Source organism: Rattus norvegicus, chromosome 20 (genome assembly GCF_036323735.1).
Source record: "Rattus norvegicus strain BN/NHsdMcwi chromosome 20, GRCr8, whole genome shotgun sequence".
NCBI classification, from domain to species: Eukaryota; Metazoa; Chordata; class Mammalia; order Rodentia; family Muridae; genus Rattus; species Rattus norvegicus.
Genome location: NC_086038.1, coordinates 12248675 through 12272179, shown reverse-complemented (window position 1 = coordinate 12272179; position 23505 = coordinate 12248675). Strand labels below are relative to the sequence as shown.

Genomic DNA, 23505 nt, shown 5'->3' with positions numbered 1-23505 from the left:
CACGAAACTCCCTTGTCTGGGGAACCTAATACACAATAGTCTAACTTCTAATGTAGAAAACGGTAATGGATTAAACTGTAAGGAGAGCTGAGCGATGCCTTGGCAGTTAAGAACACTGCTAGGCTGCGAAGGATATCCAGCGTCCATTTGGGGCTCACACCCATCCATAACTCCAGTTGCAGGAGATCTAATGACCTCTTCTGGCCTCCATGGTCACCAAGCACACATGTGGTTCGCAGACGTATATGCAGGCAAAACACCCAAACACATCAACATAATAAATACACTGTAAATAAACGTGGTATCCGCTTCCATCTACTTCAAGAAAGAGATGCTGGACCATCCCCATAGACAGTTAACTGCAAACAATTACACCTACTTCTTAGTAGCCCAGACAATGAAGAGAGTGGTTTAATTAGCAGCCCCTGAGACATCTCCAGGGCCGGAGGAAAGAACGCTTAGTGACAAACGGCTAGCAGAGAGCCAAGGTCAACCATGACCAAGAGCCAGAGATGGCCAAGGGGAGAGGGTACAGTGTCTAACTGCCTCTCACTGGTTAGGCAGCACGTGAACAGAACAGGATCACCTCCTTCCTCAGGCACAGAGCACGTGGGCCTCCCACTGGCTTGGTCCATGGCAGTCCAGATTCTCCAGTTTCAGCTGTCGCTCGGTATAAGACTTTTCTAGACTAAAAGTTGAAAGGCCTTGTCCACTCTAGGGAAGCCCTCCCACTCTCAGGAGTTCCTTTCAGTTTCCTGTTTCAGCTTGCTGTCACTGGGTACATGACTCGGCTGCTAAAGGGCCTGCCATACAAACACAAGGACCCGAGTTTGGATTCTCGGCAGCGAGTGGGGATCTGTAATTTCCACTGAGGAGGTAGAGACAGGAGAGTTTCTGGGGCCTGTGGGCTTTCAAAAGATAAGGTGGAGAACAAGTGAGGAAGACACCCAATGTGGACTTCCGCCCTGGACCTGAACTTGGCATGCAGGCACACAGACTGAACACTGGGTATGATGGCACACGGCTGTACTGCCAGCATTTGGAATGTGGAGATAGGAGCATCAGAAGTGCAAGGCCAGCTAACAGCTATATGGGGAGTTGGAAGCCAGCCTGAGCTACCTAGGATTCTGCCCCAACCCATAACTCCCCAACAAAATACAAGCAAACCAAACAAAACAAAGCTGGGTGACTGAGTTGGGAGGAGTAACTAGCTAGGAGCTTGAGACCAGCCTGGGCAGCATAGCAAGACCCCGGAACTACTAGTCAGGCGATACACAAGCAGGGATGGAGCCCCAGGGCCGACCAGGAGAAGTGGTGTCCAGGCCCAGATCTAGGAAGAAGCCCGGTTGTTCCCTGACCAGCAGAATGGACAAATCTGACAGACCCTACGGTAAAGAGAAAGCGGGCAGGCGCTGTGCCAGGAAGAGGCAGAGATGCGTACATTAAGAATGCAGCCCTTCTGCGTGTGATGCTTCAGGGTCTTCTCGAGCCGGGAGACGGTCTTGCACAGCTCAGCTTTCTCTCGGGTGGCCATGCCCACGGCTTTTGTGAGGGCATCGTTGTCGCTCAGCAGTTCATTCATGAGCTGGACCTGTAGTTCTGCAGCCATTTTTTTCTTGAAGAGGAGTAAACAGAGTCAGAAGAATTATTATTACTGATTGCTTCGGGGACTAAGTTTCAGAAGTTTTGGTATCTCATACCAGGCTTGTGGGGCTGGGCAAAACAAATGCGACAGGAAACAATAGGCCAGTAAATCACCATTTTTTCCCATCTTTTATAAAATAGTCCAGCTTTGTGTGCAGGTCTGTTGCAAGTGTAATCCTGATTTGAGTGTTTCGAGAGTCCCGTAATGAGGTGGTAAATTAAACAGGGAAGGTTGCTGTTCATCCTATGTGCACCCATGTAATGGACCTGTGCACTTACAATTGGAACCTCTGTGGAGGAATTTTAGAACTTGGACACAGAGGAGCGGGGTGGGACACCCCACATCTCCCTGTGGCACTCGCTGAAGAGGATCACAGTGGGTGGCATGGCTTCTCTATTATCTGACAGCATGCTATAATCGGATCTACCACAGGACATTGGTGACATGTGGTGACAGCAACAATGTCAGTATCTAGGACATATAGGAAACTCAAAGGCTGCTACCCGCAGGGAGCCTAGAGCTGCGACTTCATTCCGGCTCTCGGCAGAAGCAGACCAGAAGCAGGCTGCTGTGGGCAGGTGCCCCACCTCCCAGAACCCACTGCCCTCTGCTCAGTCTCTAGCTCTTGGGATGAGTCCAGGCCAGGAACAGCGAGCATCATGTGTAAATGGCTACACAGTCTGTGCAGTGGTGCAGCCGAGACCCCAAGGTTTCGGAATCAGATACTCAGTTGTAGAGAAGAGTAGGCAGTGTAGGCACCAGGACACCCCAATGGAAGAAGGAAGAGAGAGCGTGTGCTGCCGCACAGGGAAGCCCAGCTGTACCTGGAAGGAGGTGGGCATGCTCAGTTCAGACTTCAGCTCCTCCAGCGTGCGCATTAAGGATGACACCGCCTTCTCATTTGATGACGTCCAATCTTTAATTGTCCTAGGAAAACAAGCAGGTGTTTAAAAGGCTTATACATACCCTAATGATCGCAATCCTCAACTATTCAAGAACCCTGTTAGTGGCACAAAGGAAGTACATTTACACAGCATTTTCCCTGAGAAACCAGGGGTCCAGCTCTGCATGTCTGCACGGGTGACTTGCCAGGCTGGTGCGTCACTTCAGAGTCTGCCTGTGACAGGGGCCTAGGCAGCACTTTGGCCCAGGATGCTATGGTGGAAGGCTGACCGAATCAGCAAACAGACACAGATGAGAGTCAGAAATCTCCTGAGCTAGCGGCGGTGCCAGCATCCCCACATCCCCGCGTCCCCGCATCCCACCGCTTCCTGTCGTACTGATAACTAAAGCGTTTTCCTGGGTACCAGGATGTCGTCGCTTGCTGCCAAGCCTGACTGCCTGTGTTTGACCTTCCACTGGGTGGAAAGAGACAGCAGTGACCTCTATGCATTCACCCACAGAGATACAAATGTGCGAAATAAATAAATATGACAATCAAAGATGTCTAAGCGCTGTCCTAAATGAAACCGTGCTGTTCAGCAGATCAAATCTGGGTATGAACAAGGAGCTATCCTAGCTGATAACAGCACCCCCTACCACACCACCCCCAGTGGGCATGGAGGATGTAGGAGGACAAGTTGAGGAAGCATCCGGGCCGGATGCTACAGAGCTAGGTGCATGAAAAAAAAAGAAAGAAAAGAAAAAACAATCTCAGCACAGAAACTATGAATAACAAGATTTTTGTAACATTAGAATGTAAAAATATGGTTTTATCAAATCCTTCAGAAGACCTTGCCCATTGGTTCAACTAAACTCATAAAGTGAGAAAATTGTAGGACACCTGAAAGACATGGTCCTGAGATCAAAGGTGGCTAACACTTCGTGTTTTATCCCCCTTAACTAGTCTTGCTATATAGACCTTGTTGGCTTGGAATTCACTGTGCAGACTAAGCCAGTCTTGAACTTGCGGTGATCCCCCTGCCTACCTGGTGTGGGAACTACAGGTGCGTGAGTTGGATGGGTGGGGTGGGGTAGCGGTGGCCGCTGGCTGTCCCGCTACCCTGAGTTCGTGCGAGCATACCTGTCTACTGTGTGGTTAGTAAAGCTTGTGAGGAACCCGGCTGCACACAGTAGCTGTTGCCGTATCTTCTCCAGTTCCTGTTGCTGCTCCTGGAACTGGTCTCTCTCCAGAGAACCGAGGCAGGGGGAGCCCCGGCAAGGGCCGTTTCCTCCAGGCGCCTCCTCTTTCCACCTCAGCTCTCTCACTAACCGCTGAAGCTGCTCAATCTTGTGTTCATCACGTTGGCGCTGCAACTCCAATTCTCGCTGTCACAACGGCAAGAGCAACAGAAGAGACCATTACAGCTTTAAAAAAGAATTCTTTTTTTTCCCTGTTTGACGCTAGGCATAGTGGGGCATGCCCACAACCAGCACTTGGAGGGGGAAGCGGGGGATCGTGAGTTGATGGGCAGCCTGGATGTACACAGTAAGTCTCACTAAGGCCAAGATCTCACCTCAAAACAAGTCCTAAACAATTACAGTGCCAAAGACCAAAAGAGCAGCCCCACACAGGGGAACGCACGCGCGCGCGCGCGCGCGCGCACACACACACACACACACACACACACACACACACACACACACACACGCACCCTGGCTTCCAAAACCAACCCCAGCATCTGGGAAGAAGGGGTTTACAGTTTATTGGCCCTCTACCCAGATCCTGACATGGAGTAAGCAGCAGTGAAGTCTGTGAGGCTGACATGGGCTGAAGTTCATTTATACACACACCCCAAGCACAGGATGACAAGAGGCAAACGACAAATGCCACTGGTAGTCCGGTGGCTTAACTGATCAGCAGCCTAGCCCTACAGACGGAAGTGAGCTCACCTGAGTGCCAAGGCGCTGAAGAGCTGCTAGCCAAGGACTAGAGCTGCTAGTACAGGGCAAAAGCAACCAATGGGCCTGGACCCTCCCCTGACATGGAGGTGGAGTCACCTCACCGGGTCATGTGAGAGGGAACAGAGGGAAGGCCAAGAAGGCTTAGAGGGTTAAGGTAGACTGAGAGAACTGAAGCCACAAGTTTATCCTTTGACCTCCATGTGACCACGGCGGCATGGATGTGCATGCAGGAGACAGAATGGTCCTTTCTTCAGGCTAAGCTGGGGTGCCAAAACAATCAAAACCAAAAGGGCCTTGCTAGGATCTCTGTGAGTTCAATACCAGCCTAGTCTACCCAGCACGTTCCAGACTAGCAAAGGCTACCTAGTGAGGCCTTGTGTCAAAAAGACCCCAACAAACAAACACACAAAAACCAAAAGGATCTTGCTGTTATCACCTAGGCTGGTTTTGAACTTGTGATCTACTAACAGCCTCCTGAGTGCTGGGATTACAGGCATTTGGGAGGCAGAGACAGGCAAATCTCTGAGTTTGAGGCCAGCCTGGTCTAAAGCGTAAGTTCCAGGACAGCCAGGGTTTATACTGAGAGACCCTATTTCAGGAAAAATAAAATGAAAGGAAGAACACTTCTCAGCCCAGCCTGACCCATACAGGCATTACCACGCTGACCTAAAACTAGAGCTATAAGAAAGCTTCAGGCTAATATCCCTTCTGAATACAGAGACAAAGACGCTCAACCACATAATCACAAACTGAGCGCAGCAGTTAAATAGAAGTGTTCACCATGGCCGGAATCAAAGGCTGGCTCTGTCACAAACCCATTGCTGAAATTTTCTATCACAAAACCTGCAGACATGAAGAAATAATGAAAAAGCACCTAACAAATGCCTTAATGACTTTTTGTGGGGGAGGGAGCAGTGCTAGAAATATTTACAAGGCAAAACACTCCCTGCCCAGCTATGTTCTAGCCCACTCCCTAAGTCTAATCTTCTTTTGCAATTTAAAACAGATTTTAAAAGACTAAATAACCAGAGATTAAAGAGAATTCACACACACACACACACACACACACACACACACACACACACACACACACACACACACACAGAGTAGGTTCCACAGGAGTGATCCAAGCTTCCTGAACCTATCACAACTAACAGCGGAAGGCTGGATCTTCCCCACACAGGAGAGGAGACAGATGCTCCCACTCTGCCCACTCTGGGCTGCCAAGTGTCCGCCAGGACAAGCAGCAAGATGAGGAGTGAAAGACCGGGACTGGTCAAACGCCTGGGCGGGCAAAGCACTTGCCACACTAGTCTGATGACCTGGATCTGGGTGTTAGAAGCCTTGCTGAGGGAGGACGACCAACTCCCAACGCTCTCGCCTCCACACCCAAGCCACACAATACAGCAGAAAGACTTGAGGACTGCAGAGAGGGCTCAGGGGTCAAGAGCACCGGCAGATCCTCTAGAGGACCCAGGTTATAGGACCAGCGTCTTCACAATGGCTTAAGACCCCGCTGTAACTCCAGTTCCAGGATGGCCTCTTCTGACCTCCACAGGCGCTGCACGCGCATGCGCACAGACACAAATAAAAGCAAAACAACCATACGTAGAAAACTGGACATGTGTTCAGGAGAGGACTTGTTGAGACACCAAGCTATGCAACGCAGCCTCCACAGTTCAATGCAGTTCCTGTCATGTCTCACTCAGTGGCCAATCTTTAACACAGAAATGGCTATATATGACAAATCCATACAGAGTCAGCACTGTACTGAACGGGAACATCAGAGTGTTTCTTCTACAAGCTAGAGCGAGGGAAGAGTGCCCACTCCCTCTCCTCATCCAATAGGTGCCTCAGTCTCAGCTACAAGACAAAAGAAATGGCGTCCGTTTCGTCCAAAAATGAAACCATGGCATCTGAAGGAAACGGTCGAAACTGGAGGTCATCATAGTAGGTCATCATATTAGGTGAAGTAAGACCCAGTGGAAAATTAAATTTACAGATATGGCTGCATGTGTACATATAAACATATGTATTTATATGTACGCGTGTAGTCTAAGGAACTGAAGGTGTAAGGGGATCCATGTGACACCAAAGTTGACTGTGTGGGGGAGGTGGGGGTCCTGGGGAGGAAAGGCCCTGAGCAAAGAGAGACAGAGGGAGAATGAGTGGGTGCAAAATAAAACGCACACTGTGTGAAAATGCCAGAATGACACCACGTAGTTCGTTAACTTGAAAATTTGGTGAAAATTAAAAAACAAAGTAAATGTTTCAAATTCACAAAGACTTCCCGGGAGCCTGCAGAGTCGAGCACAGGCCACTCGAGCCTTTACCTCAAAGCCTGTTACAGAGCTAGGGTGAGTGAGACACAGTGTGGCATCACCACAAAGAAGAACAGAACAGAGGCCAGGAACAAGTCCCCAAGAACTGTCACCACCTCCAGTCATTCGGGGGCGGTAAACGCGGAGCCTCGGCTGCTGGAGATTGCTCTCACCAGCTTCTCCTTGACTCTCTGCCACTTCCTCTTGTCCAGGTCTTCACGGCTCGACCTCCTGTCCATCCTCTTCTCGTCCTGGCGTGCCTCTTGCTGTTTCACTCTGGCGGACAACTGTTCTAACTCTGCCTGTAACCACGCTGCCTTCTCCCTCTCTCTCTCCAGACAGCATCCCAGCTCCTGTTTGTGGGTCTGCAAGGCGTCCACGGCTGACCTCAGGTTGCCACTTACCTCCTTCTCTCTCCGGAGCTCCAGGCAGCGCTCCTGAGCCTGAGCCTCCAGCTGCTGCTGTGTGTGGGCAGCCTGCTTCTGCACCTTCTCAAGCATGGCCTCCAGCTCTAACGCGCGAGCCTTCTCTGCCTTCAGCTTGCGCAGTAAAGCATGCTGCGCTTGGGTATCTTGGCGGGCACAGGCCTCCTGCGCGTTGCGGCTCAGCTGCTCCGTCAAGAGCCGCTCATGCTGTAAGGCCTCAGAGAGCTCCAGCGAGCGGCTCCGCTCGGCCTCTAGGCTCTTCCGCAGCTCGGAGAGCTGGCCTTTCTCCTGGGCCAGCAACGCTTCGCAGCGCGAGGCCTCAATCTGCAGCTCCTTCTGCAGGTTGTCCTTGGCCGCCCGCTCGTGTTTTAAAGCCACACACAGTTGATTGTTTTGAGCCAGCTGCTTCTCCAAGGATATTTTCAACTCCTGCATGGGTGGAATAAACAAGATAATAATAATTAATACCAAATGGGCAAGGATCTAGATGGTTTTCTTATTTACACTTTTAATTCAGAAATCACAACCTTTGAAAACTATCCTATAAGTAACACTATACTCAGGACTGCATGGATGAAATACTGTGTAGAATTAGTATTCCATGCACACATCTTTCTCCCTTTCTTAGAAGTACCAGGATGCTCAAAGATGTGGTGTCTAAAGTCATGCACCGAAGACCATGAGCTAAAGGACACTGCTGAATATGAGGCACACAGATGCCACGTGCTTACCACATCTGCATTATGAAGCCCTTACATGCTAAGCATCATCCAGATAGCTACAAGGAGGTTGTGTGACACTGGGTATAACAACCCCACTTGTAGAGAGAACCTCTAAGTATCATCTGTCAATAAAAAAGCCTATGGCCAATGAGCTGAGGCAGGAAATAGGGGGTGGGACATCCTGGGATGAGAAAGGATTCTGGGAAAGAGTCAGGAAAGCAGGAGATTCGCCCGAGAATGCTGAGGAGACACATGTCAGAAGACAAGGCGAGGAAAGCAGCCATGTTGCTGATCTCAGATAAGAATAAAAGAGGTAATAAGTTACAGCTACTTGGCGAACACAGGGAAAATTACAGCCTAAGAATGTATTAATAAATAATTAGTCTCAGAGTTGTTATTAAGTGATCAGGAGGAAAAGCTTCAATGAATACTGCACTCCAAGGCAGACCTCATGCACAGGAGTAGTTGACCAAAACAAATCAGACTCCATGTTTTTTTGTGCTTTTTATTTCTTCTTTAGAGAAAGAATATGAGGTTGGATCAGTGGGAAAATCTAATCAAACATTGTATCAAGTTCTCAAAAGTTAAATAAAAACACTTTAGAAAGTAAAAACAAAACAAACAAGCAAAACAACAACAAAACAAGCAACGGAAATGGCCAAGAACAATGCTGGGAACAACCAACAGGGCTGGCATAAGTCACAGACGCCAGGTACTGTTTTTCTCAAATATTGCCTTGGTCCTACTTACAGTGTCCTGGCCTTGTCTGCCCACTCCTGCCCCTGTTGCAAGCTATCTATAGGTTCTTCAAGGAGCTACCTTACCTGCCAGCACCCACATCCTCTCCACTCAGGCAGATCTCACACATCTCTAGGGCTGAACCCGTGAGTCTCTCTCAGCATCGCCAAGCACAATTCCTCTCCAGACTCCCAGGTATAGCCCATGTCCTACATCCAGTGTCCTTTTCCTCCTGCCTGAGCTATAACCCAGATCTAGGATTCCATCAGGACCCCTCCTCCCTGCCGCCATGCAGCTCCCTTCTGCACTGAATTCCAATGGTCCACTCACAGCCTTCACCAAGGCCTAGATCCATGAGTCTCCCTATCCCTCCCCATTCATCCGCTCTAGCCAACCTGCAAGATTATGCCCAGGTCCCACACTGATTGTCCTGAGCGGCCTGCACAGCCACCAATCTCTATGCTTCTCTAGTCTCAAACCCACACGTCCGTCCCACACCACTTCCAACTTTTTGCGCCAGCCAGAGATGTACCCCACAGTGCAGAATTAGACCCAGGGGCACAACCGTCCAGCAACCCATCCCCTGTGCCCATCTGACTTCACAGCACCCCAGCCATTTCCAACCTCTAGGCCCAACCTGCCTGTGCACCTTGTCCTCTACCTGCTTTATCCGTGTCAGGCTAGGCTAAGAAAACGAGACATGTCTGGTCTCGTCACAGGACTAACAACAGTGGAAAAGGTCAAGCCAGTGTCTTCTCTCCAAGTTCTATTAGTAGCAGACATGTTTGCCAATGAGAATTACCAGAGGAAGCACAGAACATGCTTTCAAAGACAATCATTAACTTCATCTGAGACGCCAAAGAGTTGGAAGACACAAGTCAATGAAATGAAGGAGAAAGAACTTGAGGAGAGGAAATGCTGAGTGACACCCAGGAAAACATGTCCGTTGGCTGCTGGAAATGACAGTGCAAGGCCGGAACAGAATCCACGAGGGAGACAGAAACACCACAGAGGACGCAAACCGAAATAGAGATGGAACTGAAACCCAATGCCTCAGCCTGGAAACTGGTCCAGCCACTACAGATATCAGCGTAGGAGAGTCTAGAAAGGCTAACAGTAAACTGGCCGTGGGACCCAGCCGTGCCACTCCCAGGCCCAGGCCCCAGGACTCAGCGCCCTACTCCACAGACTCGTGTTCAGCCACACCCACTGCTGCTCCGTTCAGAACAGAAACCACTTCTGTGTCCTTTAACTGACTAAGGGAGAATGAAATGTGGAGTGTACGCACCATGGAATATGGACCCAGAGAAGGTGACACACATCAAGGGCTTTTCTGGTTATTGTTTTTCAAGATAGTTTCTCCTTATGTAGCCTGGCTGTCCTGGAACTCAGAGATCCCCCTGCCTCCACCTCCCAACTGCTGGGATTAAAGGTGTGCACCACCACCACTGTGCAGGGAGGGAGCTATAATTAGGGGAGGGGAAGGGAGAAAAATATAGAAGGAAGGAAAGTAACAGTAAGGATGTCTGGAAAAGTCACAAAGAGTCAAGCTATTAACTACCTAGCTAAAGAAAAACACTCTAATACATGTAAGTCTGTATGTAAACACACAGACCCATACAGCCTACATGAAATGTTCTCATTTGGTTGACAACACTCCCTCCAATAGACAATGACTACCTCACAACAACCCCAAAACCAGGCAGGAGAAGCCCTCTTCTGAGTTGCTGGTAAATGTGCTAGCTAGTTTCATGTCAACTTGACACGAAATAAAGTCATCAGAGAGAGGAGGAAACTTGAGTTAATGCCTCCTCCAGATGAGGGCTCTAAGCCAGGTGTAGTAGTGCACACCATTAATCCCAGACTCTGGGGCGCAGAGGCAGGTGGATCTCTGAGTTCGAGGCCAGCCTGGTCCACAGAGTGAATTCCAGGATAGCCAAGACTACACAGAGAAACTGTCTCAAACAAAACAAAACAAACAAAAAATCAGGGCTGTAGAGATGCCAGTGGGGAATTTTCTTAATTCGTAATTGATATGGGAGGCCCCAGATCATTGTGGTCGGTCAGTCACTGCCACCCCTTTACTAGTGGCCCTAGGTGGGACAAGAAAGGAGGCTAAACAAGGCATGAGGAACAAGCTAGCAGCAGCGCCCCTCCATGGCCTCTCACATCAGCTCCTGCTTCTAAGTTCCTACGGGTTTGAGTTCCTGCCCTGACTTCCTTCGGTGATGAACAGTGATGTTAGAAGCGAAATAAACCCTCTCCTCCCCAAGTTGTTTAAGTCTTGGGTGTTCATCAGGCAACAGTGACCCTAAGACACCCAGGGTTGTCCAAGAGACCCCAAAACACTACAGGCTACTGCCACTGCCCTTGGCTGTTCCTCAAAGGGACCAAGTTAACTCCTATGGCTAAAACACTGCATGCTTCACATATGTGGCCTCAGTGGCCACTGAGCTGGAACTGACCTGAATGTCTCCATCCTCGAGAACTAGCTTTAATCCTAGCAGAGGCACTATGCAGGTTCCCAATGGCAGGAGCACTGAGAGTCCTGGCCAACTACGATGACTGTGAACTACGGTGACACCATGTTGGTTGGCATAAGAGCTGGAAGGGTGCGGTAGTGACATATACCTCATGGTATCCAAGAGCTTCCCTCTCATTGGTCTTAAGGTCCATGCGGGAAGAGGGATATCACACCTGGTACTGGAACCCTAACCAATTTCCCGGGGCAGTGAGGTTGTGGATCTTCAAAGAGACAGAACCAGCACAGTCCCCTCTGCTCTACGCTATCGGGAGCATCTCTGGCACCATGCTCTAAATATACGTCCTTAAACCCACAGGTGAGCGTTCAGCCTCCCGACCTCAAGGAAACCACTATTTGTAACACATGGAGAAAAGCCATCCAAATGAGGGCAGTGGAACCCGGTCCCAATGGGTCCATCCTTAAAACCACTCCCCCACTCAAGGCTCAGAAAGCGTTGGGTGAGAGGGCACACAAAGACTGTCTGAGCCAGAGGTCAGAGTTTACTGTGAGACTGTGTCTTGGAGCGATCTCGGAAGCTACACCTATAAAGCCTTACCAACATGGCCGCCTAAACATGAGCTGAGGAAGGACAACAGCAGACACGGCAAGGTGGATAGGGATAGACCATGAGGTAGATAGGGATAGACCAGGAGGTGGATAGGGATAGACCATGAGATGGATAGGGATAAACCATGAGGTGGATAGGAATAGACCATGAGGTGGATAGGGATAGACCAGGAGGTGGATAGGGATAGACCATGAGGTGGATTGGGATAGACCATGAGGTGGACAAGGATAGACCATGAGGCCTCGACCTTACACAAAGAGCACTACCAAATGGTCAGCCATTCAATATACATTCAATATATAATAATATACATTCAAGTAACACCTTACAGATCAAGCAGGTTGAATTCAGGCCACAGATTTAAAAGAGAGCAAGCACATCCGGATACACAGAAAGCTTTCAAGGGAAGGGGAGGGGTAAATGATGTAATGATTTTATAAAGTCAAAAACAAAATAAATGATTACACAGCCTTATTTTGTCTTAAAGTCCTTTCGACTGGGCTGCCCACCATTCAGAGGAACAAGAAAAGCAGTCACCTCCAGGGCCCTTGAGCTCTGGCCCTCCCTCTGCAGGTGCCGCAGCTGCTGCTCCTCCTGCTGGGCCTGGAGGACCTGCCCCTTTCCACGCTCACACTCCAGCTCTTCCAGGACGACCTTCAGCTCGTTCTCCTTCCCGTCCAGCACGGCTCTGGGAGGGAGACACAAGGGGTGGCAATGAGCCCTGTGTAAAGGGGACCTTCAGGCAGGCGTCCCTCCCACCACTGTCACATGGAAATCCAAAGCCCCCACAGCACCTGCCGGCCGAAGCAGATGAAGTTCCACTGTAGGACCACGTCACATGGCCATACCTGAGCCGCAGGACTTCCTGCTGCACCTTGTCCAGCGACTCCAGCAGGTTCGTGTTCTCCTGCTTACAGGCGTGCAGCTCGGACTTGAGGTCCTGGACGGCACCCTGCTCCACCATCAGACGCTTGCGCACGTCACTCGCTGCCTCCTGCTCTTTGCTCAAGGTTTTCTGTAAGTCATTTGCTATGCATTTTTCCTGCTCCACTTTGTAAGCCAACAGCTCGACTGAGAAGAATTAAAACAGCAGACAGCACATTATCCACGAGTCCCTAGTGTGTGTGACGCGCCAACCAAGTCAAGTCGCAAACATTGTTGATTTGGGGAGGTGGAGTTCCTGTGAGCATTTCTGTGAACTGGAAGCCATTGTGTCTAAAGAAGCCACTCAGTGAGTGACACACCTGCCTTCTTAAGTGTGACCTCCTGCTCAGGACACGCCCTGAGACCTATAGCACCAACCACCCTCACACACCACATACCTTCAACAGAAACAAATTAAGGCCCATGTGCCTTACTGAAAAATTCTCCCAGAATCTCAGAGTCCTGAAAACTCAAAGGGAATGCTGTCTGCTTCTTACAAGGTCAGTGCTCTGCCAACATGAGAACCAAAAAATGGTACAAGCCTGCAGTGCAGGATTTTTTTTTCCCCCGGAGCTGGGGACCGAACCCAGGGCCTTGCACTTGCTAGGCAAGCGCTCTACCACTGAGCTAAATCCCCAACCGTGTAGCCCAGGCTGGCCTCGAACTCGTGATCCTCCTGCCTCTGCCTCCTTCAGCAAATCCTACCGGCGTGCGCCACCACAACCGGCTGTAGGACTCTTATAACCAGACACAAAATGGAGTCTGGCCGAGACACGTGCATTCACATGACCCAGCACAAGGGTGATTACCTGACAGAAACCCACCAGAAACAGAGATACGGACCTGTGCAGTAGGGAGAACGCCAGACTGTGAGGGAGGCCGCCACGCTAAGGCCTGATCAGTACACAGCCAGAAAGGAGACAGAGCATTTGATCACAGATGTCACGTCCATCAAAACCTCCCTCAATGTGAAAATTTACATACAAGGTCCTGAACTGCACTGAGGGATCCCAAGAGTCCCAAACACTTGCACGCATTCAGGGCTTCCTTTGCATCTGAGGGCCTCGCAGGGCAGGGGTGGGGTAAAGTGCATGGCGGGGCGGGGCACCCACCTTGCCTGCGTAGCTGGTGCTCTCGCTGGCTCCCTCGGGCCTCTGTGCTTGTCAAGGCCGCACACAGCTGCTGCAGCTTCTCTTGGTTCTGTAGGTGTGTCATTCGGAGCTGAGCGCGCAGGGCCTGGATCTCGGCTAGCAGGCTGCTCCTGTCTGGCAGACACGCGTGCTCCCGGACCTTCTGCAGGTCTCCCTGAAGGGTGGGGAAGACCAGAGGACGTGTGAACGCTGGACGGCAAGCACCCAGGCGAGGAGGCAGAAGGCAGGTGGGCCTCATCCTGTATCCTTTCAAACCCAAGCTTCCAGCGCCGCTGTGACAGGTTTAGTGGCTTTGTAAGGATGTAGCAGGTGCACAGGACCCAGGGCCTGCCCTCCGAGCACCCAGTGACACAAACGGGATACCTATTGTCCTACCATGTCAATGTCCTCTAGCCCATGTGCAGTGTGCTTGGTGGCGCGGGAGAGCCCAGAGAGTCTGTTCTTTTGCTATGTCTATCCCAGGGATTAAGACTAAGGGATGAATGCACCAAGCACATTAGCACTTACACACGAGAGCACGATGCTTCCTCCACAAGGTCTCCTCAGCCGGTGGCCAGCACATTCCAAAGTTTAGAAAAACAAGAAAGCCCAGATTTTCCTAAAGGACGGACCCCCTCACACTTGCTGCACGGTGGTGATTGAAGCCCAGGTTTGAGGCTGCTACTCACCTGCTCTTGAATAACCTTCTCCAGCTTCTTGACCAGGGAGTTATAGTCTCCGAGGTCTGAGCTGTAAGGTCTAGGCTGCAGCTCAGCATTCTCCTGCTCCCTGGCAAACACTTCCTGGATGGCCTGCAAAAGCTCCTCACTCCACGTAAGGTGCGTTCCCAAAGCTTCCTGCAATGCAAAACAGGGGCTCAGTGCTGGGCTGGGGTGCAGACGCCGGCTTCAAACCACGCAAGCACACAGACAGACACAGACACAAACACACAGAGACACACAGACACACACACAAACACAGACACACATACACAGACACACACACACACAGACACAAACACAGACAGACACACACATACACACAGACACACACACACAGACACAAACACAGACAGACACACACATACACACAGACACACACACACAGACACAAACACAGACACACACATACACACAGACACAGACACACAGACACACACACACACACACACACGTTCCCTCGTCAGTGTGCACTCAAGTACGATCAACACAATGTGCCCCACAAATCCACATATTCAGCCCTAATCCCCACGGGGAAGAATAGTGCACCACTAGGATTAACTGATCACACAGTGGGGCTCCCCCTGACAACGCTCTCGCTGGTTATAGCTGGAAGAGTAAAAAGGTAAGAAGAGAAGAGTACGCTCTCTGCTGTCCAAGGACAGAACTACAAACTCAGTACTGAACTCTCACCAGAGCCAGCCAGGCTGGTGTCTTATTGCAGGCGCCCAGCCTCCACACAGGGCAAAACTAAACACCGATTGCCTAACCTGTTCAGTCTGTGGTGTTTTATCATGGCAGCTGAGTAAGGAGAGAATAGCAGAAGCCAGTCTGACTGAAGACTAGAATTAGCCAGTTTGACTCAGCGTATGAAAACCAAACGCCATCACCAAAATACTGCTATCAGTTTCTCTAAGAGCACGGCGCCTGGTAAGTTGGTGACTCACCAGGGAAGACCACTGTGGTTGTCTGAATGAAATGGCTCAGTGGTTAAGGGCACTGACTGCTCTTCCTAGAGATCCTGAGTTCAATTCCCAGCAACCTCATGGAGGCTCACGACCATCTGTAATGGGATCTGGTGCCCTCTTGTGGTGTGTCTGAAGACAGCTACAGTGGATTCACATACATGAAATAAATAAATAAATGTTTGTAAAGAAACAAAATGACCCAAATGGTTTCATAGGGAGTGGCATCCTTTGAAAGGATTAGAAGGGTGGCCCTGTTGGAGTGGGTGTGGCCTTGCTGAAGGAAGTGTCATTTGGGATTTCAAGTGTCCTAGCCATGCTCACTGGCTCTCTCTCTCTCTTCTTGCCTGGTCACCCAGATGTAGAAGTCTCAGCTACCTGTCCGCCACCACGTCTGCCTGCTTGCTGCCATGCTTCCCAGCACGTTGATAACAGACTAAACCTCTGAGCACGTAAGGCGGTCCCAGTTAGACGCTTTCCTTCATAGAGTTGCTACGGTCACGGTGTCCCCTCACAGCAGTAGTAACCCTGACTAAGGACAACCATGTATCCAAGAATATCTGGCCAGAACAAATTCATCCTGAAGGATGAACAAAACACACACACACACAGCCACACACAAACAAAGCTGGGTACGTAGAGAAGAAAGGCGAAATGAATCTGAAAGAGTTAAGGATGAGGGTGAATGTGATAAAAATTATGAAATTCTTAATAGTAATAATAATAATGTAATATTTTCATGCTGACATTAGTGGCTGGAGAGGCAGCTCAGTGGTAAAGAGCACCAGCTGCTCTTCGGGAACACTCACGTGTTAGCTCACCCCTGTGTACAACTCCAGTCCCACTGGATCAGACACCCTCTTCCGGCCTCTGTGAGCACCAGGCACACATGTGGTGTACAGACGTGAATGCAGACACAATACTCATACACGTAAAACAAATGAATTAAAAAAATACTGCTATCAGGGGCCAGCAAGGTAGCTCAGCGGACAGAGGCTCCTGGGCCCAAGTCTGATGACCTGAGTTCAATACTCAGAAAACACACAGTAGGAGGAAAAGAAATCAACTCCCGCACACAATCTGACCTCCACACACGGCATTGCAACCAGTCACAAGATACAGAACAAAGGTTATTTTTTTTAATATTGGTATCAGAAACGGAATAGAGCAGAACCTGGGTGCAGTGGTTCGAATGAGAAGTGTTCCCCACACTCTAAGGCATTTGAACACTCCGACCCCAGTTGGTGGCTCTGTTTGGGGAGGTGTAGGTGGTTTGGCCTTGCTAAAGAAAGTCCGTCACTGGAAGGCGGGCCCTGAGTAGAAAGCTTTATCTGCTTACACTTTACTCTCTGCTTCATGCTTACGGCTGAGACATGAGCTTTAAGCTCCCTGCCCCCCCCACACCCCCCACGCCTCTCCATCATGATGGACTCTATCCCTCTGGAACCATAAGCCAAAGCAAACCCTTCCTTCTGCGCGCTGCCTCGGTCCCCGGGCTTGATCACAGTAACAGAAAAACTACAAACAGAACGAGTGACCTTCTTCCTTTCTCCTGCTGCTGCTGCCACTGGGCTGGCAAGGCCCAACACCACATGGAGCTAGCCTGCTGGCTATCTGTGCTTCCTTGAGCGGGCCTCCTGCTCAAAGCCATGGTGGTGCAACCACGTAATGAGCAGGTCATGTGGCCCCTTCTCACCTACTGAACCAGCAGTCTCCTACCTTCTCTCCTCTGTCAGATGTCCCCTCTGAAAGGGCCTGCCTGTCCCTTGGGACGCCATCCAGGGGGTCACGTGGTTCACCCTTGCTCAGTGCACTGGAGGAGTCCTGGCTTTCTGACAAGGCCAGTATCTGGTGACTCTCATCAAACACCATCTGCAGCAAAGCCTGCAGAAGGAAAAAAAAAAAAACATCAGGAAGGGGGAAACATTCCAGCCCAAACCCATCATCCACAACTCAACTAACACTAATTCTTTCAACTAACTCAATTCTTTCGCCAAAAATAAAAACTTATTTTATTGTTAGATGGCTTAAACAGAAAACACTGAAGACATCTCCTCAATGTTTTGTACCATATAGAATCAGGAGAGACCCAGCTGTAGAGCATTCTCTCAATCAGTGATCAAGCGGGAGGGCCCAGCCCACTGCGGCTGGTGCCGTCCCGGGATGATGGTCCTTGGCTCTGTAAGAAAGCAGGCTGAGCAAGCCATGAGGAGCAAGCAATTAAGCAGCACCCCTCTCCACGACCTCTGCCCCAGCTCCTGCCTCCAGGTTCCTGCCCTGCTTCAGTTCCTGTCCTGACTTCTTTTGATGAACTGTGATGTGGGAAGTGGAAGCTGGATAAGCCCTTTCCTCCCAAGTTGCTTTGGTACCAGCATTTCATCACAGCAATAGTAACCCTAAGACAATTAGTTATTCTAGTGTGTGTGTGTGTGTGTGTGTGTGTGTGTGTGTGTGTGTGTGTGTGTGCGCGCGCGCACTCTCCTGTACATGTGTATGGAGACTGTGTGTGTGTGTGCCCATGCTCTCCTATACATGTATATGGAGAGAGAGAGAGAAAGAGAGAGAGAGAGAGAGAGAGAGAGAGAGCACTCTCCTGTACATGTGTATGGAGACTTGTGTGTGCTGTGTGTGTGTGTGTGTGTGTGTGTGTGTGTGTGTGCCCATGCTCTCCTATAAATGTGTATGGAGACTGTTTGTGAGTGAGTGTGCAAGCTCTTGCTCTCCTATACATGTATATGGAGAGAGAGAGAGAGAGAGAGCGCGCACTCTCCTGTACATGTGTATGGAGATGGAGACTGTGTGTGTGTGTGTGTGTGTGTGTGTGTGTGTGTGTGTGAGAGAGTGTGTACACTCTCCTGTACATGTGTATGGAGACTGTGTGTTCACTTCGGAAACCTTCAGCTACAGTGGCCAGCAAACCCAGCCATGCCTATGGCTGAGATTATGGATAGAAGCTGCCACGCCCTGATTTTAGATGAGTGTTAAGATGACCCTCAGACCCTTGTGCTAGTGTGGAATTTCTGAGTAATCTCCCCGGTCCCTTGGTTTCCAGTCTGAAGGGAATAAAATAAAGCGTACTTTAAACTTACTTAAAATAAATTGGAAGAATTTAGAATTCTTTTTCTTCTAAAGATTTATTTATTCTATGGAAGTACACTGTTGCTGTCTTCAGACACACCAGAAGGGGACATCAGATCCCATTACAGATGGTTGTGAGCCACCATGTGGTTGCTGGGATTTGAACTCAGGACCTCTGGAAGAGCAGTCGGTGCTCTTAACCATTGAGCCATCTCTCCAGCCCTAATTTCAGAATTCTTTTTTTTTTTTTTCCCGGAGCTGGGGACTGAACCCAGGGCCTTGCACTTTCTAGGAAAGTGCTCTACCACTGAGCTAAATCCCCAACCCCAGAATTCTTAATAGCATTAAAACTGATTTACTGGAGGGGCTAGAGAGGTGGCTCAACAATTGAGATGCTGTTGGTCTTCCAGAAGACCCAGGCCCAACTCCCTGAACCCACACTGCACTTCACAAGCATCTGCAGCTTCAATTTCAGGGAGCTGACACCCTCTTCTGGCTACCATGGACAAGAGGCACACAGTGATACCTATGAGCTCAGCAATAAGCAGGCTGTGTGAGAGGTCAGGCTGGGTCACACCACGAGTCCCTGGTACAAAACAAAACATTGTTTTGGGAGATCGCTATTATTTGAATAAGATGCCATCCCGGCATGATACCATTGACTTACGTAGTCATCTTGACATCAGTGTCTGTCATACATGATTTACCTGTTCAATGGCAATGTAGCTTTTTCCCTTCCTCTCCCCCAGAGATCAGACTCAACCAGAACAAGCCAGTTCTGAGACCCTCAAACTCTAGAGCCCTTATCTAGGGGGATACTGCCACCGGGAGAACTGGCACACCATCACAGAGGAGGGCCTTCGGGTGGGACTCCCATCCTGTGACAGCTCAGGAGGAGTGCAGCCCACTAATTGGCTAAGGCTGGCCATCTGAACAGGGGCAGGCGTAGGCCAGCAAACAAGGAAGGGACAGGTTTTTCCATGTCACTGGGGCTGCCAATACTCAGACATTATTACCTTCATTTGCTTTGCATGGACCTCCTTCTCCCTCATTGCTCCTGGTGACTGGACAAACCTTCTAGAGAAAGGACCAGTAGTGGCAGCTACTAGATCAGTGGTGGGAGTCTCGGATCCTTCTGAGCCCAGGGTCAACATCGCAGCAATGTCTGGGCCATCACCTAGGAGCACACGGGGTCAGAGGTTGAAGCCACAACATCTAATCCGACTACAGTTGCAGCAACTCACAGCACATAATACACCTATCAGAACAGCAAGGGTGTCCACAATCTCCAGAAAACACGAGTCGGAGGAAAATGAACAAGGAAGGAGAAGCTTACTTTGCATGTCTGATGTGTTAACTGCCTGTGACTTAAACATAAACCTCAGGGTTATCTCAGCCCCTTACATGGATATACCTGTACATCCCCACTGGCAACTACACCCCAGAAAGCACCGAGGAGCAGCCAGACTACCTAAGGCTTAGGTACATAGTGCCCGGCACAGGGACAAGAATGTGGTGGACAGATAGGACACCAAGCCCAGAGGAGGTGGGAGCAGCTGGATGGACAGCAGTGTCCACTCTAGATGTGTCTGGCCTGACCTGAGATAGGGATGGAGATGGGACTGCACAGAGTCCGGAGCGTGTGACACCAGGCATCTAATAGGCAGGGGCTTCACAAGTCCTTGGGACCATAAAAGCTGGCTCTTCAGGCCTGTAGCCTGCAACAGCCTCGGAAAGTCTACAGGAACGTGCCAACCAGTGAGGTGCAGTAAGAGTCGGGAGCTCAGGGGCTCAGCCTAAGGGGAGGCCGACCAGTGAGGTGCAGTAAGAGTCGGGTGCTCAGGGGCTCAGCCTAAGGGGAGGCCGGCCAGTGAGGTGCAGTAAGGGTCGGGAGCTCAGGGGCTCAGCCTAAGGGGAGGCCGGCCAGTGAGGTGCAGTAAGGGTCGGGAGCTCAGGGGCTCAGCCTAAGGGGAGGCCGACCAGTGAGGTGCAGTAAGAGTCGGGTGCTCAGGGACTCAGCCTAAGGGGAGGCCGACCAGTGAGGTGCAGTAAGAGTCGGGTGCTCAGGGGCTCAGCCTAAGGGGAGGCCGACCAGTGAGGTGCAGTAAGAGTCGGGTGCTCAGGGACTCAGCCTAAGGGGAGGCCGGCCAGTGAGGTGCAGTAAGAGTCGGGAGCTCAGGGACTCAGCCTAAGGGGAGGCCGGCCAGTGAGGTGCAGTAAGGGTCGGGAGCTCAGGGACTCAGCCTAAGGGGAGGCCGGCCAGTGAGGTGCAGTAAGGGTCGGGAGCTCAGGGGCTCAGCCTAACGGGAGGCCGACCAGTGAGGTGCAGTAAGAGTCGGGAGCTCAGGGACTCAGCCTAAGGGGAGGCCGGCCAGTGAGGTGCAGTAAGAGTCGGGAGCTCAGGGACTCAGCCTAAGGGGAGGCCGGCCAGTGAGGTGCAGTAAGAGTCGGGAGCTCAGGGACTCAGCCTAAGGGGAGGCCGGCCAGTGAGGTGCAGTAAGGGTCGGGAGCTCAGGGGCTCAGCCTAAGGGGAGGCCGGCCAGTGAGGTGCAGTAAGAGTCGGGAGCTCAGGGGCTCAGCCTAAGGGGAGGCCGGCCAGTGAGGTGCAGTAAGGGTCGGGAGCTCAGGGGCTCAGCCTAAGGGGAGGCCGGCCAGTGAGGTGCAGTAAGAGTCGGGAGCTCAGGGACTCAGCCTAAGGGGAGGCCGGCCAGTGAGGTGCAGTAAGGGTCGGGAGCTCAGGGGCTCAGCCTAAGGGGAGGCCGGCCAGTGAGGTGCAGTAAGAGTCGGGAGCTCAGGGGCTCAGCCTAAGGGGAGGCCGGCCAGTGAGGTGCAGTAAGAGTCGGGAGCTCAGGGACTCAGCCTAAGGGGAGGCCGGCCAGTGAGGTGCAGTAAGGGTCGGGAGCTCAGGGACTCAGCCTAAGGGGAGGCCGGCCAGTGAGGTGCAGTAAGGGTCGGGAGCTCAGGGGCTCAGCCTAAGGGGAGGCCGGCCAGTGAGGTGCAGTAAGGGTCGGGAGCTCAGGGGCTCAGCCTAAGGGGAGGCCGGCCAGTGAGGTGCAGTAAGGGTCGGGAGCTCAGGGGCTCAGCCTAAGGGGAGGCCGGCCAGTGAGGTGCAGTAAGAGTCGGGAGCTCAGGGACTCAGCCTAAGGGGAGGCCGGCCAGTGAGGTGCAGTAAGGGTCGGGAGCTCAGGGGCTCAGCCTAAGGGGAGGCCGGCCAGTGAGGTGCAGTAAGAGTCGGGAGCTCAGGGGCTCAGCCTAAGGGGAGGCCGGCCAGTGAGGTGCAGTAAGAGTCGGGAGCTCAGGGACTCAGCCTAAGGGGAGGCCGGCCAGTGAGGTGCAGTAAGGGTCGGGAGCTCAGGGGCTCAGCCTAACGGGAGGCCGGCCAGTGAGGTGCAGTAAGAGTCGGGAGCTCAGGGACTCAGCCTAAGGGGAGGCCGGCCAGTGAGGTGCAGTAAGAGTCGGGAGCTCAGGGACTCAGCCTAAGGGGAGGCGGAAGCAGCTCTCGTCCCAAAGCGAGCAAAAGCATCTCCTCCACCTTTAAGTCGGTCAGTCTACGCTCTCAGACGTGAATGGAAGTATTAATACCACAGCATGTTGGCAGGAAAAAGTACGGCAAACAGGAGGAAATCTTAGAAAAAAACAGTTCATACGGACAGAGGAAGCCCGACACTCATTCTCAACCATGGCGGTGGGGAGGAGTTGACACCCAGAGACTCAGCCTTAGCATGCTAACTCTCAGGAATGTGCCTGCCTCTCTGTCTTCCAAGTACTATGATTAAAGGTGGGCGCTGCCACGCCTGGCTAGACGCTATTTCTTTTTTAATATTTTATTTATTTACTTACTTGTTTCTTTATATCTGCACTGGTGTTTTGCCTGCATGTCTGTCTGTCTGAAGGTGTCAGATCTTGGCGTTACAGACAGCTGAGAACTGCCATGTGGTTGCTGGGAATTGAACCCCAGTCCTCTGGAAGAACGGTCAGTGCTCCTAACCACTGAACTATCCCTCCAACCCCAGAGGCAATTTAAACAGCAAATGTGATGTGACAATAAGGCCTATACTAAGGCACAGGTGTCCCCACTGAGTCCAATGTGGGCCCAGACCGCGATGAAATAGTCACCCATAGAGTCCAACACAGGCCACTCAACTTTTCCAGCCATTTGCTCCAACTGAGTGACTGGAAAGGGACATTTACAACGCTTCCTGCATTTCCTCACTTCCAATAAACTGCGTTCCCTTATGCTCTCATGTTCTCAAATGCTTGAAAATGACAACTCGGGCTGGAGATTGTTCAGCGGTTAAGAGCACTGATGGCTCTTCCCAAGTTCAAATCCCAGCAACCACAGGGTGGCTCACAACATCTGCAATGAGATCTGATGCCCTCTTCTGGTATGTCTGAAGACAGTGACAGTGTACTTTAAATAATAAATAAATACAACTTTAAGAAAAGAAAAAAGAAGACAGCTCGCCTTGAGACACCACCCATATCCTGACTTGGAACAAGAAAGTCATTAAAGAAGTTATGAACAACATCTTTAATGAAAACCACGGACCCAGAGACAAGAGAACAAGGACGGTAGGTCAGAAATACAGATGTTCCCAGGGGCTTCTATGCTCTGCAAAGGAGACTGGGAAAACAAACTTGTGACCCATGGGGTCCAAAAGGGTCCCATGAACCTCCTGATGTGATGAAGCCACAGGCCATGCTCAACCTCAAGAACGAACCAGACCCGATAAAGTTCCCACTTCTGCTCTTCAAAATGTCCGCGTTTGAAGCCCCAGAGAAGGGCATTCCTCTACGTGCAGGCCGGGAAGGCAGGAGAAGCTAAGGCCCGACTTGCTCTTTCTCTCCTGTCTTCTCTGGGACAATGGGCACAATCTGCATAAGACCCAAGGACCCAATGTG

The 23505-nt window shown here is 51.0% G+C and overlaps 1 protein-coding gene across 19 annotated transcripts in view; it reads right to left on the bottom strand.

The window, feature by feature from the left end:
* The window catches only part of Pcnt (pericentrin), an 88413-nt gene that overhangs the window by 6000 nt on the left and 58908 nt on the right, over window positions 1-23505 (bottom strand). For 9 of the 19 annotated variants that reach the window (XM_039099203.2, XM_039099208.2, XM_039099205.2 and 6 more), the window contains 10 exons: window positions 19620-19780; window positions 17245-17409; window positions 14531-14698; window positions 13824-14016; window positions 12582-12858; window positions 12325-12475; window positions 6984-7664; window positions 3669-3913; window positions 2470-2572; window positions 1442-1615 (listed from right to left, as the gene is read on the bottom strand). In XM_039099203.2, coding sequence (XP_038955131.1) covers window positions 1442-1615; window positions 2470-2572; window positions 3669-3913; window positions 6984-7664; window positions 12325-12475; window positions 12582-12858; window positions 13824-14016; window positions 14531-14698; window positions 17245-17409; window positions 19620-19780 — 2318 coding nt within the window. The remainder of the gene's footprint in view (window positions 1-1441; window positions 1616-2469; window positions 2573-3668; window positions 3914-6983; window positions 7665-12324; window positions 12476-12581; window positions 12859-13823; window positions 14017-14530; window positions 14699-17244; window positions 17410-19619; window positions 19781-23505) is intronic. The other 10 variants (XM_039099210.2, XM_063279162.1, XM_063279160.1 and 7 more) reach the window with 3 other exon arrangements.